The 20441-nt window shown below is 44.6% G+C and overlaps 2 protein-coding genes across 2 annotated transcripts; one reads left to right on the top strand and one right to left on the bottom strand.

The window, feature by feature from the left end:
• Positions 1-1161: 1161 nt before the first annotated feature.
• LOC119164270 (uncharacterized) lies at positions 1162-5680 on the bottom strand. Its single transcript, XM_037416418.2, has 4 exons — positions 5565-5680; positions 4559-4736; positions 2813-2945; positions 1162-1363 (listed from the first exon to the last, which is right to left on the bottom strand). Exons 1-4 carry the CDS (start codon positions 5656-5658, stop codon positions 1250-1252), a joined length of 519 nt encoding a protein of 172 aa, XP_037272315.1. The 5' UTR covers positions 5659-5680; the 3' UTR covers positions 1162-1249.
• A 6325-nt stretch (positions 5681-12005) lies between these two features.
• Positions 12006-20441, top strand: LOC119164269 (uncharacterized). The gene is made up of 4 exons (XM_075871301.1): positions 12006-12159; positions 14815-15001; positions 18473-18614; positions 20190-20441. Exons 1-4 carry the CDS (start codon positions 12021-12023, stop codon positions 20274-20276), a joined length of 555 nt encoding a protein of 184 aa, XP_075727416.1. The 5' UTR covers positions 12006-12020; the 3' UTR covers positions 20277-20441.

Genomic DNA, 20441 nt, shown 5'->3' with positions numbered 1-20441 from the left:
TCGTACCGCTATCTCGCATCATTTCATGATTGTGTCCGTGCGTTTCTGTGTCTTTCAATCTGTCCTTCCGCCCGTCCGTCCATTCGTCCGTCCGTGCGTTTGTCTGTATGTCTGTTCGTCCATTCGTCCACCCATTGAGTGACCATACCAAGTACCGCCATCTCGGATCTTTTCATCACATATTCATCAAATACAAGTACTGCCATCTAGCGGGTATTTCAAGGACTAAACGAGAGGTGGCTACCTACTACTACTACTACTACTACTACTACTACTACTACTACTACTACTACTACTACTAGTACTACTACTACTAGTACAACAACAACAACAACAACAACAACAACAACAACAACAACAACAACAACAACAACAACAACAACTACAACAACAACTACAACAACAACAACATGCATCGAGGAAGCACGACCCACGGCTGAAGGAGCTTCGCTCCTAAGATGGCCCTCCTTGTCGATTGTACAGTTTCCGTTAACCAAATACGTGCAGTAGTGTGGGCTCACAATGGTAAAATAGAAAGTTATTGCAAGCGAGGTACCACTTCATTCGTTGTCGGCAAAAGTTTTCCGATTAAATGACAAGTTAACTTAGAAACATCCTGTAAGAAACTTGATATTGTAAAGCCATAGGCGTCTACTATGAACACGCTCGGGGCGAAGTTCGCGTCTCACACCTTGATGACAAATGTAAACTTCTAAATAATTATGCTCCTGATTTATAGGCTGACATGGCATACCACAGCATGATCATAATTTTTACTAGAGGTAATGTTGCCAGGTCAAGTGCAAGTCTGCTTTTTTGCTAATCTCGTACGTTTTGTAGATGGGTAGACATCATGAAACACTTTTTTACTTGAACTATGCATGGAGAATTCACCGTTCGGGAAAATTATGCCTGCTTGTTCCCTCTTTTGAGAGTGAATAAGGAGGCATAACTCAGGCAGGAATAACTCAACTGAATATGTGATGGCCACATGACAGGTCTCTACACATAGCAGTAGCCGCCCACCGAAAAAAGATTGATGAGCATAGTGGTGTTGTGACACCTAAGTACATGTATATACCTCCAGTGCTGCCACGCCTTTGCGTTTGATGCAGCTCAATGGCTCAGCCATTGCGTATAGATTCATTTCCAAACTCCACATTGCCATTCATTCATAGTTTCTTTATTCTTCACAAATTCAGTGATTCTCTCCATGCGCCCTTCTTGTAATCGTCATTGATACGGCATTCTAATCCCAAATATCCGTTGTCGGCCTTGTCTTGTAGACGCGCAAATGAAGTGCCTGGCACGAAAGCTTCTTGCCTTTGCTTTCCAACATCAAAGCAGCAATGAGGTGGCCACTCTGTAAAAAAAAAAAAAAATGTCACGAAAGATGTCGCTGCAGATGCAATCACGCTGTGAGTATATGCCATCTTTTAGTGGCATCAGCAGCAAACGGTACCCTTGTTTTTCTTTCAGCTGTATCCTATCAAGCACCTAATTAAATTTTTTGAGTGTACAGAAAATTTTTTTAACAATCAAGTTGGTATTATTGGAAAGTTCTGACTAAATATTTTGAATGGTTATATGCGAAATTGAAGCCTAAATTTTTTAGGATAAGCACCAAAGAACAGTTAGGACAATGATAAACAATATTTGAGTCTGCTCATTGAAAAAACCTATAGCCCCTAGATACTAGTGGGTAGTGAGTTTGCTCGTGAAGGAGCCGATTCTTTGCTTGTGACCAGCAGGGAATCGTTGCAGCATCTCGTGTGGGAGATTTCAATCATATGCTTTTTTTCTACATGGACTTAGATATCATCTTCGGCACTGCGTGAGACACACAACCGCCGACGTACCAGAGCCACTACCACACACCTTAGTCAAGTATTAGGGCAGCCTACACATTTTCGCTTGACGAGCTATCTTGAAACATTTATGCACTAAAAAAAAACTCTATCTTTTGGACAGCTTATGAGAGCACTTGTTTCATTCAACGCTCTAAAAAAATATCGAGTAAAAAGAGTGTCTTTTTGTCCCACAACAATAATCAACAGGCTTGCGTGCGCTTCCTTTCTTGAAAACTCGGCGCTGGCCACTTTCCTATCGAGAATGCATCCTGATAATGGGCATGCCGATTGTGACCGGAATGTACCGGGCGTGGGGCGATAGCGCAAGGATGGAACACAATATTGATGACGATTATTGTTGTGGGACAAAAAAGCACCATTTTTGCTCGCTCTTTTTTAGAGTGAATAAGCACTTGAGAGAGGGAGAGAAATACTGATGAAGGAAAGGCAAGGGTGTAAAGTTGAAAAATAGAGATGGAACAAGGAAGGAAAATGGGGTTCTGACAGTTACATTGATAGGGCTTAACCCTAATCAGGAGATGAGCCTTAAAAAGTGCCTCGGTTTCCGCAAACACCTATTTTTTCGCAAGTTTTAGGCGATTAGAATAATTAGAACTGAAACTACAAGTTCTTCTGAAGCAGCATACTGTGGCCACTATTGTCAATGGTTGTAGTTAACTGTGCTGATCATGATCCTACACTTACAGAGTAGATATACATTGCTTAAGTGGAAAGCGTTCCCTGCAAACGGATGCACTAAGCCGAATTTTTGCGCAACCTTGGAGTGTCTGTCTATTTAATATATGCAGCTAAAGATTGCTTTATTTTTTTTTGGCAGCTTCGATTTTAATGTTATACGTACTTTTATTGAACTGAACCGCGAACAGTATGCATATACTCGTCTGCACGGCGTTTACGTTGTGTAACGGTGACGGCACAAAATCGCCCCTCAAGACACTTACGCCAATGTGCTTCAGCAGTTTCGGCGACACTCGGAAGATCAAGTTGCGCCAGTAGGTGCCCGGCTTCACGGGGCACTTGGTCGTCCACATGGTCTTCTTGTCGTCCGGAACATCTTCGCAGACGTCATAGACGCTGCGAATGCAAAGACGATTAGCGTGATGGCGAGAGGGTACCATCACTGAATGGCTTTGCATACGGTCAAGCTGCGCGATTTCATTTACCCGTTGTATACTTCAATTCGCAACAGTTGCGATTGCCAAGTGATTAGCGTGGGGTAGTTATATACAAGTGATGTATGCGTTTTGTACGGGCACGAAATAGAGGATGATATTTCAAAGGGGAATACTTTTAAGAACTATGTATTCAACATCACTGTGTATAATAGTGTATGCTGTTAGATACAGTCTGCTAAATGATTCAATGAAGTGCGTATGGTTACTTCTTAATTTTTATTTGGGTATGGGAGGTTGCCAATTCTTTAAAAGATGCAAAGAAAAGCAAGTTTTGAAAGAAAAGTGGGCTTTAAAGTGGCTGAATGGCTCAAATAGGTAGAATGCCTAATGAGGAATGGACCAGGCGTTTATGTACTCTAATATATTCATCCTTGAGCAAAACTATATTTATATGGCTCATTTCCACCTTTTACGGTTTTCTTTCATTTGCTTGAGCATGCAGAGCTCATTCGTGGTTTTCGCTATTTCGTGTGCGTGAAATTAAAGAGGCAAGGAGCCCGGAAGACATGGCTGTCGTGCTGTAAGACATCTTCAGCACACTTCGTCTGTAAAAACTCGAACTAGGCATGATTGACATCTATCGACCCCCGGCGATTTGGACAGCTTTTATCCTAATCATCATCATCAACGACAACAACAGCAGCAACTCCTGCAGCTGCTGCCTGCCTGCCTGACCGACCGACCGACTGACTGACTGACGAGCAAATGCCTTTGCCGTTTTCTTGCAACCACTTCGCTCTAACTTACATGGGAGGCCTCGGTCATAAACCTGGGCAAAACAACCTCCTCGTCGACAATTCTTCTTAACCATATACTCACCGTCTTGAGGCAGGTCAGTGAAACCTCTCCCGATAGCTCAAACCTGGACTTGAGTTTTCAAAATAAATGTTTTTTTTTGTCGTTCTCTTCGATGAAACTGACTGGTTACCCTCGTCTGGCTATATGCATTCTCTCTCCATAGGAGGATGGGCTACCCTGGTGCAGTATTTTCCCACTACTTCCCGCACAAATGCGCAGCCACCTTTATTCGAACTAAAATTAAGTAACATCCACTGACCCTTTCTAAATCGCTTTGTTCCGCCACATTGCATGTTACTTTTAGGCGCCTTGCCAGTCTTAAATAATGATTGCTCAGCAATAGAACCAATAATCTTCATACTGTGGCTCTATTTTTCTCTGCATGTTCTGATGTCATTCCATCGGCTACCATAGGCTACTCAATTTCCGTCAGTACTTGCAGCTGCCATCAGGGAGAACCACTGGCTGACCTAACTTAACCTAACCTGGACTACTTAAACGCACCGTTCATTGTCGTTATTAACATAATTCATGCATTCTTTCTCACCCTTGCCTTAGACAGGATACACACCGTCCTCCATTGACTGATTTAACATTGGCGAAGTACTTCCCCCCCCCCCCCCCCTACCAATGCCCTTTTTGAGGCCTTCTTAGTCCAAGAGCAGTTGAGATCTGCTAGCTAGTGGAACATTCAGGAATGCACCGGAGACTTACCACGATCCGAAGTGTTCGATACATGGTACCACTGTACCTTCGGGCGTGAAGAGTGTGACTCTTAATTTTAGTTCTTTAAGGATGGTGTCGTAGACGCGCAGCTTGATCTTGGCAGTCATCTGGCTGCCAATGATGGCGTCCCTAGTTACCACGCCCATCACCTCAGCACTGTAGTTTTCTGTTGAATAATACAAAAGGACAACACGAACAGTCATGCACGATCAAGTTTCACTCAGGAAGCAAGAAAAGGATAGGCACATGTGCGATGTTTCGTTTTGCCGCTGGCTCAAGCTGACCACAACGTATTCCAGCAGCATCAATTTGGTTCAGGAAGCGCTTGTTGCCCTAGGCCGTATGAAATTAAAATAATGTTAAAATACCAAAGCGGATATCACGTGAAAAATGATCGCCTGTGATTATGAAAGATTGAAAACTTCAACTGCGCTTTAATGATTCGTGCTACGCGTAGTAATTGTTTTGGCGGCCGCAGCGGAAATTATTGTTCAAGACATTTTTTCATGTTTTCTTCCTTTTCTAACTTTTTTCTAGCACCTATAATGTTCGTGGTTAATAATTTGGTCTATCTGAAAAAAAATTAATATATGCGTGAACACTAAATGTGATTTAGTAAATATGTCAACAATCTTCGAAAAGTGCTCCCAGAAATGTCACATTAAAAAAACAGAAGTCACGTGTTGTTTTTATGTTCTCGGTATATTTTTACATTCATTCGCATCTATACTGTACATCTCTGTTTTACCCTGGGTAACTCCCGGCTACATTGCCAGCGATGCAAGGAAAGTGCAGTTGTAGCCGTTACACCTTTTCTTCAAAATGAACCAGGTCGTACTCCACTGAACTGGTATTAATCTGTGGGTCCTTTGAATTGTGTCACACACCGAGGATGGCCCCCATTTCCCTCAATTTAAAAGTTAGCGTTTTCTTCGAGAAAGGGCGAATTGGCGTATAAATATTACCTACAGTCAACCGGAGAAGTCGAACTTACGGCTGCATTTGATCAGCTGGTGGTATTGTACGGTGCCCTGCGCAAGGTCGGCTGCGAAAGCGAGCAACACGGCAGTCGCCGCAAAGTGCATCATGGTACCGGTGTTTGACAAGGACCAGCCCACCGCGAAACGAGCAGGGCACTTTTTAAACCTTTGCTGTCTGTGGTAATCGCGAGCGCAGAACAATGGTACATAAGAAAAGAAAAAAAAACCATCCGTAAACAAACTCTAACGTGCACTCTTCTAGAGGCATTGCGGGGCTTGCTGCCAAAAGTCCAGCAAGATATGGCAGCTGAAATTATTGAAGTTTCTGCAGCCAGCTGTTTTGCAGCAATCACAGCATTTATTTTGTTCCTATTTCCATCGCAAAGGCGTTCGTTTGGCATTGTTTGCAGTTTATGTGACAACTCCAATAAAATTTTCACCGAATCGTTTCTGGAATATTTCTGCTCTAACATTAGAAATACTGCCCTAGCTCATAGTGTGAACCCCGCTGACACAGGGCTTATGCTCATTCACATCTTAGGCGTCGTATTGTTTTTTTCAGGGAGCCCAATAAATGTATAAATGAAAAGAATCGTCTTTAGTCAACTGCCTTATGTGCCTGAATGGAACTAGTGACAGGTAACGCTTGACGGGATTCCTATTTTTATCCACACTGAGTTCTTCATTTTAAGAGCGATCAATCTCAGACAGCAAAGACACAAAGGGGAGGGGGGTGGTTCTATGATTCATTTATATGCTCTTACATGCTAATGGGGTCTGAAGCTTCTCTTTAAGATAATGGTTCTTGATATACATTGCTGTTGTTTAACACAAATCTAGAGACAAATTTGCTGCTCACTACAGTGTGGCTTAATGGGTCGTCATATAAAAATTTATGTTCAATATTCAAGTATTGCCCCATGCTTCTTCTACCTTCATCAGCAAAGCCAATCTCTTTGACCATCGTTCAGTCCCCATATAAAGCAGTCGTGCGGTAGATGGCGTTCGCTGAAAACGAAATAGAGGTGATAACCTAGGTTAGCTAGCAGCAGTAGATAGGTATATCTGCGGATGTGCGTGGTTCCTGTACATATCATATTCATCACTGTATTGAACAGTTGATAGTTTGCGCAAGCGCTTATACGCCGACACCTCCTAAAGCAGCACCCAGACCAGCGTGTGGCGAATCGATCATTCCCTCCCCGTGTTCGTGGCCGTGGCTTGCCTCGTGGTTCCCGAGCGCTGTTGCACAAACTAAGAGCGGGCTCTGTGCTGGTGCGTGAACGATAAACACCGTAAAGGGCGTGTGGACAGCCCGTTGTGCGCCGCTTGTGGCTTTTGCGAAGCACTTGAGCATCTCGTAGTGCACTTTCCCACATTTGCTACGCAGCGGTCTTTGCTAATTAAGGAATATCAATTACTGGGACTCGAGTGCGCGACTCTAGACGACCACCTCTTTCCGAGTGGTAGTGCTCCCCGACGGGACTAGGCCCACCGAGCTCTGCTTACATTTATGAACCAAATGGACCTGGTCACCCGTTTATAGGTGGTCTTTTCTTAAATATTTTTATTTATGTTTTTTACTCATACTCGTTGAAGTCTTCGTCTTTTTTTCCCTTCCTAATTTTTCCTCTTCCTCCCCTCTAACCTTTGTTTCCTCTGTTTCTTCCCTCCTCCCGAAAGAGTGAGCAGGCGTTGAGCCCCTCCAGGTGGCAGTTTCCAGCTTGCTCTCTCCCTCTTTTCTCTGTGTCATTTTGTATCTGTGTATGCAAATCGAATAATAATAATAACATTTGCGCCAGTGTGTTTTGTAGGTATTTTTTCGCTTCTTTCATACTATTTTCAAAGTTGCGCAAGAAAATTAGAACATTTTTTAACAACTAGCTAATTGTAAAAGGTGTTTTTTAATTCGGTACAGAAGTACACGTCTAACTGATGAGAGACACTCTCGTAGGACATTGTATAGCATAGCATTTCATTTCATTTATTGAAGCCTTAAGGGCCCGGAGGCATTACATAAGGCGGGGGCAAGCAATATATGCCGGAGTCTCAATCACACAAACGCCAAAAAACGAAGAAAAGACGAAGAAAGGGAGAAAAAACATCTCTAAGAAAGGAATCAAGCAAGCAAAAAAAAAACAACTGCCGTAGACTGGAAATAAAACAACAATATACATAAGTGATCAGCATCATAATGCAGGAGTCACCAAAAGTTTCTTCTCATAAACGTATATAGCTATCAGCAGCGCTCGCATTTCAGGCTTGAACTTCAAGCAGCATAAAGATTATGCGCCTGCAATCACATTTCGAGGCAGTATTGAATTCTCGACACGGCTGACAAGTTACACGCACGTCACGCTTCAGCTCGGTACGCGTGCGCTTATATGGGCACAGTTTCGAAATCATTTTGAGAAAAGTAACGCATGCCCTTGCCATTCAACGCTACGTTGCGTGTTCGGGCGTTAATTTGTATAATTATACGGGAAGTGTGAACTCAACAAGCGCCTGCTATAACGTTAGAACGTGAAAAAAAATTGGCCCCGTATCTGCACGTAATCTGTTAATGTCGAAAGACGATAGTCTTGCGTGTGGAGAGAGTTAACAAGACATTTATTTGATGTTCTACGCAAGAAAATCGGTGAATGGTATTCTAGAGGCGCTGCGTTTGAGTGCATCGAGCGCGCAGCGGAGGCGAACGAGCACATCAAGTCACGTCACACGTAAGACACAAGCGCCATCTGGCAGTTTTCTTAGAAAACAAAGCGCGTGTCTCTGAGACGGGTGTGCGCGCCTTTCTCAGAGGTGATAAGGTGTAGAACGCAAGGCGACGGGTAGGTGCCACCACCGTTTCGTTTCAGCAAAGCGTTGGAAACATTCGCCTTTCCGTGCAAGCGTTGCATGGTCAGCGCAGCGTGATAAGCGCTACGGTCCTTAAAATTACCTTTGTATGCCTTCTCTAGTAAGAGACGCACATGCAGAATATATACGTGTTGTTATGGTGCCCCGGACATGCGCAATAATTGCTTTTTAATTGACAATTCGAGAGTTGGTCGTCTACTCATGTGCGTGGTCGGCTTCGAAGTGAACACCGCATCAACTTTGTCTTAGTTTTCGTTGTACTATAATTGGCTGAGGCTTGACGGCCTATTACACATATCTGCCTTGTCTTAATTGATTCAATCAAACAGCAATTATCTCGGGCGCTATTAGGAAGTTCATGATAAGTATGGAGCTAATAAACGCAATCCTGATTAGCAGGATGCTAATTGTCGTCATAAAGAAGGCTAATTGCAAAATTTCGCTTAGCGTGCTCACGATTAACGTCACGTTAATTAGAATAGGCTAGTTAGCTAATCAACTAGCATACTTTAGTTAGCCCATTTCTAGCTTTACATGGATTCATTAGCACGGTCATCTTAGGATGAGGCGTAATTACCTCGGTCTTACTATGACTCGGCGTAATTAGCCTAGCATGTGATGGCCTAACTAGCCAAGTATATGGTGCAGCCAAAAAAAAATCACAGCATATTCACGGAGTGAATGGTGATGAATGGGGCGAAGCTCCAGAGGGTTTTATTGGCAAACCTAGAATTGTCCGTCCATCCATCCATCCGTCCGTCCGTCCGTCCGTCTGTCTGTCTGTCTGTCTGTCTGTCTGTCTGTCTGTCTGTCTGTCTGTCTGTCTGTCTGTCTGTCTGTCTGTCTGTCTGTCTGTCTGTCTGTCTGCCCGCGCCTGCCCACCCGTACGTACGTCCATCAGTCCGTCTGTCTGTCCATCGGCCCATACGTTGGTCCGTCCGTCCGCACCTGCTGAGTGAGTCGTTGGACTAGGTGGCTTCGTACCACGAGCTAGAAGGGACAGGCTCACGGCTTTAGAAGCTTCGCTCCTAATAGCTAATTAGCCGGCCGCACGTGCTCGGGTGCTAGCGGATGATGACAACAAAGACGACGTGCATCGGCCGAGCAGCGCGCTTGAAACAGCAGGCTAACTATGATGATTAACACGTGTCTCGGGTTTAGCTGCGGTCGCGATGTTGTAAGTTGATCGGCCGGTGCTGATGTTAGAAGCCTCCGTGCTGATCATTTCAAAACATACTTAGTACAGGCAATAAAAGCTTGAATATGATTTCAAACATTCCGCGCCTTTAAAAAAATGACACCATGAAAAGTTTCTGACACCTTTATTGCATTGGTTCAGCAGAAAGACACACAAATGAAAAAAAAGACGCGTTTGGTTTGAAAACACCGCCCAACTTTGGTCGACCGTCCTTGACGCGATGACTGGCTCCATCGTCACCAAAGAAACGCAGGGCGCTGAGGGATGGATTGGACTTTTTCGTGATGACTCGTTCATAAGGGGGTGTTGCCAGAGCTCGGGAAAATCCTGAGTCTCACAAAACTTGACCGATTCTGCATAGATCCCCAGGTCTGTATCCATGATTCAATTAGACACATTTGTAATGTGTCAAGTGACTCGAAAACCGTCTAATTCAGATATGCGTGGCGACAACGTCTTCATGACAGTTTACAGGGCTTAAAATTACACTCGACCACATCTGCCTGCCTGGACCGCGCTTGAGATTAAAGTGTCCTCCCCTGCCGAAAAAAAAAATTCTACGTTCCTGTGTACTGTATTTACAATACCAATTAAACTGGCCAGCTAGTGTCTGTGAACTTTTCCTTTCTAGATCGTTCTGGACACCACAACAATAATTCCATTTATTTTCATACAATTCTCATGAAAGTAGGTTACAAATATATTGCTATATATACGTAGCTGATATATCAGCGGTCAGAGACGACAACGAGGAAGTGGTCTGTCGGTTGTGTGTGCTGTCCTCCATCTTAGTCGATGCTATACGCATCAGTGTCAACATAGATTCTAAAAAAACACAGGACTAGTGTCATTTTTATGTAACAATATAGAAAATCTATGTACTTTGCTTGTATTCTTCAGGGACACACCTGGACTATTTGAGTGCCATATGAAACTTTTCAGTAGGATGACCTTCAAGTTCTACCGAAACGTATTGGGGAAAAAGCATAACCTTTCGTACCAGCATTGTTGTCACTACAGTTATGAAAAATCTTCACAAATGTTCAAAATGTACAGTGTCACGCTGACAGAAGCTAACTATGGTGTTTTATATTAAAGTTAAAGATAGTTGTTGGGCGATGTCGAGTAGAAAAAAAAACTGGTGTGTCATAGGGGATGACACTGAATGCATGGAAGTGGAAGCAGTGCGGTATCTACCTACAACAAGGTTTACGTGATTTATTGGGTGGTATATCAAGAAGGGGCATGCAACAAACGTACGCGTTTTTCGAGAAACAAGCTGTCTCTTCGCCAGCGTGCTCCCGTTATGCATGATGCGCATAAGACAACAGGTTACAAAGGACGCAAGGAAACGTGTTACAGAAGAAAAATAGAGCGTGACGTCGAACTTCAGAGATTGCCATAGTCATCGGCGTAGCTGCTCTCTTCTGTGAAAAACAAACATGACCTAGCAGCCTCTGCAGGTTCGCGCTATAGATTTTCAATGCCTGCAACATATCTGGCATAGACTGTCTCTGACAGTCGTTGAATGGCGCTCTCCGTATAGCCCGGCTGAGACACTTAAATGTTTATTCTCGGGGTACGCATCTTTTTACGCAACATATCAGTTGTTTACGGCTTTCCCGGTGATGTGTTCGTGTTTTCCGGCGTAGAAGACATATCTCTTCGTGGGTACCAAGTTATAACACTTCAAGGAGGTCTTCCACGACAAAAATGAGAACTCGGGCATGTACGCTTGTGCGCTACCGAGAATCATTTAGCGGACCCATTCGTCTCTCAAAGAACTCTCTTGAAGTGTTCCATTCACAATATTCTGCTGAAACTGCCGCCAGTCGACGTCTTTCTTCCTTTTTAGGAAAGTTTCCCGAGAATAACGTACCCGGATTGAGGCACCATCTGTCGTGGATTCAATGCTTAAGGTCAATTTGTCTTTCCTTATTTCTCTCTCGGGAAACGCGCTCAGACAGTCACGACAAAGAAGAAGTGATCACAGAGCTCACTCTATGAATGACGACTTATATGTAGTGCCTTGCGAGGGGCGGGCCAAGTGTCCTGAATTTGACGTCTCCGAGTTGTTTGTGCAGTGATCAGAGACGTGAGTTGTAGTCTTTGAGTGTTTCTTCTTGGAGATCGTTGCACTCATTGTACAGGCTGACGATAGTTGAGTGCCGGAACTATCGATCTATTTCGACTCGGTGCGAAAGCAACTTCAAGAACACGTAACAAAGCCTTCGTTCCAAGTAGCACGTCAAGGAGAGTGTTAGAACGAAAATTCTGACACAAACACTGCTTTAGCGCCATTGATATATATTTCAAGTTGTTTTTTTTTGTTATTTTGAGACCAATATGTACTCCGCGGTAGTTCGGCGTCTTCTTTCGTTAGTCGCGAGGTGGGAGCCGTACTGGACGAACCATGTTTGCGGCGATGTCTTTCACTCGCTCGTGTACGAGAATTCTCGACCAGAGTATGAAGATTGCACTGGTCTTCGTTGTTGCTGTTGCCCTAGCCAACAGCAGCCACTCGCAGAAACTCGATGTTAAGCAGTGTTCTGGTAAGTGCCAGTTATGCAGAACATGCTTTTTTTTTTGCGAGCCACACCTTTGGCACTTCGTGTGTTGGCAGAGTAGCTAAAATGCTGCCGAATTGCGCTCGCTTGACAAAGAAGAGAAATACGACGGAGGTTGTTCAAAGCATTATGATTAACAAGAAGCAAAGCGGCATCACGACCATAATTGCTGTATCGCGGCAGTAGGCCCAGGTCAGGTTTGTTGTTATGCAGCGCAAGTAACCAAGGCTGGCAGGTTCGAAAAGTGAAATGGATGGATGGATGAAAAACTTTTATTGGGGTCCTGAAGGATTCCACCCCCGTTTTATAGGGGTAGGATCGCGGGCCACTCCCACGTTGGGACTGGGAGGCCCAGCCTCACCGCCACATCGTGGGCCTTCTGGACAGCCTTGAGTTGTTGTATGAGATCGAAAAGTGAAATGAAAAAAAAATTATTTAGGCAGACCTGCGAAGAACTATTAAACCCTTTCTTCCATATGTGGCATGAGGCCTGAGAAATTCATCAAATATATACTTACGTGTCAAGAACATTCGTGCACATGAAATGTGTACCTTTAGGAAAGAAAAACCTAGAAAAAACATCTCCTTTCGTCCAGACCATCGTGACCATACTGAAAACTTCGTTCTGAAGTGAATACTACTTTTATCGCCAAGATTAGGATCTAACATGGTAATACTGAGCGCGCACCTCTTTTTATGTGTGTCGACAGTTCTATTTAGGGGATACAATACTGTTTTAGCGACGTATATGATCGACACTTTTGTGAAAACCAACTGATTTAGTCCATTTACTATTCTGACATACAAGTGTTTTACGCCAGGGTTCACCAAGACTTCGGTGACGCATTTCAGTCACGGAAGTGACGTCAAACAATTCACACGATCAGACCGCAAAGAAAAAGTTAAGTCACCGGTGTCCGAGCCCATGACCCTTCGGTCGGCGACAGCAGCAGCGCCATGGTCACGTGCTAGGGAGGCTGTCAAAGGCGCCCTCTATATCTCACACTTTCATCTATTTCGCTCTAGGCAGCGGTGAAGCGATTAATTGGGACCACGACCGCCGCGATTAGCTCCTGCAACGCGTCGTTCCTGCGCGTCCGTCCATTTCGGCATGTTTCCAGGAGTCATCTGCAACTTATTCAACGCCTTAACACACCGCGAGGTGGCGACCGCAGCTCAAACGTCTGCCTCTCTCATGGTATTCGTTCATTCTGAAAATAGAGCTGCGACCAGTGACTGCCTTTCCTGGCTGTCACACCGCGTTCAAGGGGTGCTCAACTCTTTTTAACACGCTGCGGGAGGCCGAACTTAGCACAAGTTCTGCGCGCAGTCCGCGACAATCTTCTAACTGTCACAACTCTTTATTTGATTGCGATCTCATCGTTAACCACTACAGATGCCACAAAGGTTTGCTTATGCATTGATCATAAATGTTAGCCGTTTGGGAGGGAGATGTACTTACCACGGGTGCATTCTCGTTGAAATACCAACAGACATCCAAGCCCTCTTGTATGAATGTTCCGTAAAAATTAAACCATTTGTGTAAGAACACGCCCCACTTGCGTGTTATGCCGATTCTTGACGCAGGGATTAACCATGTGTTTTTTTTTTCATAACGAAATAGGCTCAAGAGCTGCTAAAAAACTTGTGAACCACTATCAACTTAATTGACGACTAAATTAAAGCTTCTGCTAGACACATCGCATAGCTTTAAAATGGGGAGTTTTTTTTTTTTCAATACAGTATTACGTCTACGCACAAATATACGTTTTCGGTACAAAGATACTGACACTGAGCCGTTGGGCACTGTCTCAATGGGGAAGGAATGCACGAGCACTTGAACACTTACGTGTATATATTTTTCATATGAGATTGCACCATGTCGACGGGATTGGTTTAAACCACAGCACCTTGAGGAATAGGACATCTCGCGGTTTGTACATTTAGCGTGAAGATATAAGAACCGAAATAAGCTTAATGTGCTGATTAAAAATATTCCAGAATACTTATACGCCGAAAGAGGTCTTGAAGTAAAAGAATAAAATAGGAACTCTCATTGCTGTTCAAAGGTCAATTATGGCTCGCATTTAATTGGTCATTACTATGTTATTTCACCCTGACATTGATGTAAAGTTCACATCGAACATTGTGGTACTCCACTTCGAAAAAACTTTTACTTCCTGTGTAAAAATTAACAAGTTGAATAAACGCTTCTTATCGATGCCCGTCAGGATACGTGCACAAAAACACTGTCACTAAAATGACCACTTGTCATGTGTGCAGTTTAGCTCGGCAGAAGTATAGGTTCACATGAGATTTTATAAACTAAGTTTTCTACTGTATCAAGGCAGAATACTCTGTGCTGCAGTGCTTCTGTTAAGAGTGTTTTTTCCTCTGTATATATAATGGCTCGTATTCATCATTAAACGAAATAAAGAACATCAAGAGTCAGTGTGTCTATGGCTAGATAAGGATCTTTGCATTTCACGCATAAAGTTCCCATGAACAGAAAGCTGTCTTTCTGTTATGGTGAACTTCCCAAATATTTCGCATACCGTTGAACCTATTTTGCTTAATAAGACTTCAGCTATATGCGGCTTCCTCGAAATGCTATGCTTGTATTTCCAATTTTTCTTGCAGACCATGGCACCGAAAACGACATTGAAATCAAGAGTGCCAACGTGAAAGATCTTGAAGTCGGGAAAACCGTTCACGTAGACATTATCATTCGGGCTATAAAAGAATTACACTCTAATCCCCAACTCAAATTGGATGTGTTCACATCGGATAAGGTCAGAGTTCCCTGCGTCCTCGGCCTCGGTTCGTGGTACGTAAACTTCCTCTTGGTTACTAAAAATGTTAGCGAAGCAGCATTGTGGTTAGCAAAAAGGGGAAGCAAAAGAAGACAACCCATGGCCAATCACAAAGGAATGTGGTTGTGTACCCAGCAGAGTGTGACGCTGAGCGACTTGGCACATAGCATAACAACACATTTGTGGCTTAAGTGAGAACAAAGAAGAAAGAAATCAGAGGAGACAGGTGAAGGCGCCAGCATCCTATAATAATTTCATCTCTTCTTCGGTGTGCCGTGCAAGGTTCATTGGAATTCGTTTCATGAAAGGTTTTTCAGTCCACGAAGCCTTATCAAACAGCCCTCATTTGGCCATGTAAAACGTATCTACAAGATCATCCAAGTTCCAACTCTGAAGACAAGTATGTTTGCACCAAAACTTCTCGCAAGCCTTCAGCTGCTAGCACTTTCTATGAAGGGCGAATTTGTCGTGGTTATGCATGTCGCCATATCCTGCCTTCCTTGTTTTTTTCCCCTCAATTATCTCAGTTGCGTTACAAATAATTTTAAATTCTACCAGATATACTGGGAAATGTTTGCTTTTCACCAGGCATACCGCGTGCTCATTCCAATAACAATAACTGGTGGTGTTTCACGTCCCAACACCAGTATTTGATTATGATAAATGTCTTAGGGGAGGGCTCCGGAAACTTTGATCACCTGGGACTTTTTAACATGAACCTAAATATAAGTACGTGGGGGTCTCGCATTTCGTATCAATCGAAATACGACCCCTGCGGCCCGGACTCAATCTCGCGATATTAGAGTCAGCATTCGAGCACCATATCCACCATGGAAACACATGCTCAATCCGTAAAGAACGTTGAGTAATATATCCTACCACACCGTGGCTATAGGGTCACCGCCACTTGTCTGTGGGCAGAGCAAGTATGCGTTCGCAAAGCTGTAGAGGAACTGCAGATGATGACTGCTTTACGTCTTTACATGTTATTAAATATTGACATAATACGCCAACTTGGGTGCACAGGTGCACAACTCGGGGGGCACACAAGCTGATGTCAGTGACTCATCCAAGGAATGGGCAGTAGCCGTTTAGTCCACATTATTGCAAGTAAAACAGCTCGTTTTAAAACGAAAACCTACACGAGTAAACATAACACCGTACACTACCTTGTGGTCAGTTTGCAGATGCCGACATCGTTTGTGTTGGAAAGAAGAGACGCGCCTGAAGCGAAGTGTCTTTTTCCACCCACTCGACGCGGCGGGGGGGGGGGGGGTGGAGTTTTGTCAACAGCAACGCGACTCGCATGGATTGTTTGTACAGCGGTTCACCCCTATGGGGCGGCGAACTCTTGGGCGTTCCAAGGCGACCTTAGTGCACAAAGGACCATTGCTTCAAGTAACTTGATTCAGAGACCACTCGTACCTAAAGTGGGGCACTCGTACCACACTGAGAACGTCACATGAAACCGCAGAGCCTGCATTATAAACTTATACGTCAGTTGCGCAATATGTTCGCAGTGTTGAGTTGTCGTGCTTGACGGGCTGGGTATCTCTAGACATGCAAAAATGGCTCAATGAAAAGTGCACAAAGCGCCTTCAATCACAATGTTACGGTATCAACGTCTCAGTGATAAAATATGCTGTTCGTGCGAATGGAAACAAGAGTTGGAGGGCAATCTGGGTCATTTTTTTTTTCAATGCACAGTAAGCCATCGCTGGTTGTTCTTCGGGGCTAGACAGACGGTACCATGCCTGATGTGGTTGATGAATGAAACTAATTGTGGCACATTGCATCTTAATATAGTACATAGCCTGTTTGGCTAGTATAAGGACAACGTAGCAGTGGAAATTCACGATGTCTATGCAGAAGAAATTATTCCGCGACATTCTCAATTATTACAAACATGACATATTTTTTTTTCTTGTACTATGCCTAACCTATATATGAAGCTTCGTTTAATATTAGGACAAGTGCACAACGCTAGTACATTTACACATTAGATAGAGTATGGTAGGGAAATATCAAAATACACAATGCTTCCGCACTCAAGTTAAAGGAAATTCAGGTCAAGAGATAGTATTCAAAACAGTTACACCGCTCAGTGTTCATTCTTGTTGTGACATTGGCGGCAGCGTTATATTAAACTGCGAGCAGAAAGGAGAGTCCACATTATGTTTGTGCCCTCAAGCACCACCTCAAGCTCCATAATCGCCATAAACAGTCAGACATCTATTGTAGAGATAGGTCGGCCAAAACATGTAGCTCACTCGTTTTTCACTCACGAAATGTAGTTGGTGCTTATGGCCCACCCAGCCTCATACTCACTATATTTTTTTTCGCAGCTGGACAAGCTCGGTGTCAAAGTCAGTATACAGTATTACTCACCTGCACTCACTCAAATTGGCGTGCGCTGAGTTCCACTTCAAGGGGGCGGGGGAAAGGGGATCGTAGATTCGTCTCAACGCCCACCCTCCCGTTATGTCAATGTATGGTTCGGACTTTGTACCAGGTGCTCACTACCACACCAGCCCAGGGGCGGGAGTGGGTGCTAGAAGAAGGTGGGAGTAGCGAGGGCTGCTTGCCGGGTAGAGGATGACACGTCGAGTTGATGTGTGGCCACGTCCCGACGACCTTCATGTCGAGTATCCCCTCACGGGAGTAGGATATATTAGTCCACCGAATAACTGAATAGAGTGTTTCTCTTTCTCTCTCTCCCTGCGGCCCACCCCGTCCTGAGTCGCAGTAGTGCCCCCCCCCCTTCCTATTATGTCAATGCATAGTGCTGCCTTTGCGCCTCCACCCGTCCTCTTGGATGACTAGGGGCTTCTCACCAAACTTTCCTCGACTGAATGTGCTCGGAGTCACGTTTGTATATCTATAAATATTTTTGTTTGCAACTGGGCACACTCGGACCCTTGGCTTGGTCCGAGTCGGAGTGAGTCGACTCACGAGTAAGTTCGCCGAGTTGTGAACCAAAGGCTTTTGCGAATTGCTAAGACAACATGAAGAGGGGGAGGGCAAAAGAAAGTCAGGGTGGTTAACCAGATTGTGCTCTTGCTACCCAACACTGGGAGAGGAGAAAAAGAATGGAGAAAGAAGGAACAAAGAGAGAACGAGCGATACACGGAAACACGTATCAATTCTCACCGGGCACACGCAGACATTCACCCCTGAGAATTACTCGAGAGCAGTTCCTCTACGGTTGCATCAATGTAGACGCGAATCCAATACTCTTCAGAACGTTATGGAACAGCTTCTATAGAACGGCACTGTTAAAACGCTCTTGCAATAGCTGCTGCAATTTCTAGGATGAGTTACTACACAACGGCTTAAGTCCACCACATATCTACAACTACTACAGCCTAACAGGTATCACAGTGTACCGTACTTGTTGACAGTAAAAAGCGCACAGTGAACTCGTGGATGAAAAATTGCCTCTGGGTTTGTACCTTCTACAATTCTTCTTCTGTGGTCCACCGCAGCACGTACAAGATGTGTGACGGCAGCTCTGGAATGGAGAAATTTCTGTCCTCTGCCTGGGAAGGAAAATGCCCAATCAAGGCGCAGAAGTACGAGAAAACACTCTCCTTCTATGTGCCAAGTATTTTAAGGACATCGATCGGGGTAAGTTCTGCGATGTCTAATACCAATAGTAATTAATAATAGTATTGATATCTCAGGTTTGCTTGCCGAAGCCAGAATAACACGACGAGTTCATGATTTCTTTTTGGGCTGCGGATAACGAGATGAGGATGATACAAGTACTGCAAGGCAGCTTCTCTGCTAACCAGCCCTGCAGGTCGGCACACAACCAGCTCTATATTCCCTGTGTCATCCTCATCTCGCCATTCGCCGCGCAACGAGAACTCATGAACCGCCACAAATTAGTCCTATAGTCATCGCTCTGCTCAAGTTTATGCGGTACGCCCTTTAGCATGCCTAGAAAGACACTGGAGAAATTTTTAAATAATGGTGTATTAGCAGATTGTGCATTCGCCGTGTCAAATAATAAAGCACATTTACAATTGCTGGAGTAGCTTGAAACGTGAAATAGACACAATATTATTACAGCAAAGTCGACTAGTTAATGTTTCTTGGTGGTGAATGTGCGTGTTTCCGCACTCTAAAGGGTGCAGCCTAACTTCCGGTCGCCGTCAAATGCGGCACAGTCGTGTGCCGTAAGGAGACACGTCACGCATTACGTCACATCACCAGCGCAGTACTTGGACGAAACGAATGGTTTCGGCTGGCATCACCTGAATTTTCGTATTTTAGCAGAGTTGGTGGTTAAGTGTTACATTCATACAAATGACGTGGGAGCGTAATTTTACCGTAACGCTGAATCAGCTGTCAGCATAACTAGCGAAAAACTAATCATGTAGGGTTGCATTGAAAGAGCAGATGGATTTATTGTTGGCTACTGAGAACGTAGCGGCATCTGACGGAACAAATCTCACCCACGTGCAACTTTTTGTGGGATTTGGGAGGACCGCTTCGGCGGTGGGACGAAAGACAAAAGCTAACCCGAGGACTACACCAAGGCATACCAACGCCTACATGCGAGTTCTGGTAGTCAGCTACTAAGTTTGGGAATAGGGTCGCCTCCAGTTTTGAGGCTAAAGCCTTTCGTGTCTCAGGCTCACGAACATTCGTCCGTCCGTCCGTCAGTCCGTCCACCCATTCGTGCCTTGGCCTGGTGCAAAGTGCCACCAGGGTGCACAAACTGGTCAGTCGCACCTCACGTCGGACCACGGTGGTTCCGTCTTAATCGGGCTCAGGTGTTCGCCGAACACACTTTCAAACTTACAGTCTCCTTCAATTTTCAAGAGTGAAGCTCTTGAATCTAGTGGTGAAATTTCGAGTGTCCTCGAGAACCCCTCCGCGTCCTTGCCTGTCAGCCACGCCCACCGACGAACGCAGTCCGCGGCGCCACCGCGCCGAGTTTTCCGACGCCTCCACCAGGGGTACAACAGCCAGCTTCGTACCTTAGTTCTGGCACAGGAGTTTTGGATATTCTTGCATGATCTGTGACACGCTGTGGTTCCACTCTAGTTTGTCTACCCCTAAGAAAGACCTAGCACCAGCCAAGAAGGCCCCGTTGGGGCACCTATAGAATTGACCAGCATCTCAAACTCTGCTCGGCGAGTGTAGACTTCTCGCTTTTTTTTATTTCGTTTCTCTTTGTGACACCACTTCCAGGACGGCCGTTTCCACTTTCGAGCAGAAATGATGGACGGAGGGAAGACTGTCGGTTGCCAAGAGTTCGACGTACGTATCAAAGTGTAGCTTCGAAGACTATCCGGCTTCGCAGTTGTGGCAGCGCAACCAGGAAGGCCACAAATCTAGTTGTTCTGAGCCACTCATAAGTGCCTAGTGCCTCGGCTAATGTCACTCGGTTTGTAAATCACTATTAAAATGAAACAGTAATAAATTCATTATTATCTGAGTATC

The sequence above is a fragment of the Rhipicephalus microplus genome, chromosome 8 (assembly GCF_043290135.1).
Source record: "Rhipicephalus microplus isolate Deutch F79 chromosome 8, USDA_Rmic, whole genome shotgun sequence".
NCBI classification, from domain to species: Eukaryota; Metazoa; Arthropoda; class Arachnida; order Ixodida; family Ixodidae; genus Rhipicephalus; species Rhipicephalus microplus.
Note: the sequence above shows the minus strand (reverse complement) of the source record. Positions and strands in the feature narration are given on the sequence as shown.

What these genes read in the sequence shown, in the direction of transcription:
- LOC119164270 (XM_037416418.2), bottom strand. Translation starts at nt 5,658, where the DNA reads ATGATGCACTTTGCGGCGACTGCCGTGTTGCTCGCTTTCGCAGCCGAC. An exon ending in CCAGCTGATCAAATGCAGCC is followed by an intron (nt 4,737 to 5,564) that starts GTAAGTTCGACT and finishes ATTATTCAACAG; the next exon opens with AAAACTACAGTGCTGAGGTG. An exon ending in ATCGAACACTTCGGATCGTG is followed by an intron (nt 2,946 to 4,558) that starts GTAAGTCTCCGG and finishes TTGCATTCGCAG; the next exon opens with CGTCTATGACGTCTGCGAAG.
- LOC119164269 (XM_075871301.1), top strand. Translation starts at nt 12,021, where the DNA reads ATGTTTGCGGCGATGTCTTTCACTCGCTCGTGTACGAGAATTCTCGAC. An exon ending in CGATGTTAAGCAGTGTTCTG is followed by an intron (nt 12,160 to 14,814) that starts GTAAGTGCCAGT and finishes TTTTTCTTGCAG; the next exon opens with ACCATGGCACCGAAAACGAC. An exon ending in TTTTAAGGACATCGATCGGG is followed by an intron (nt 18,615 to 20,189) that starts GTAAGTTCTGCG and finishes CACCACTTCCAG; the next exon opens with GACGGCCGTTTCCACTTTCG.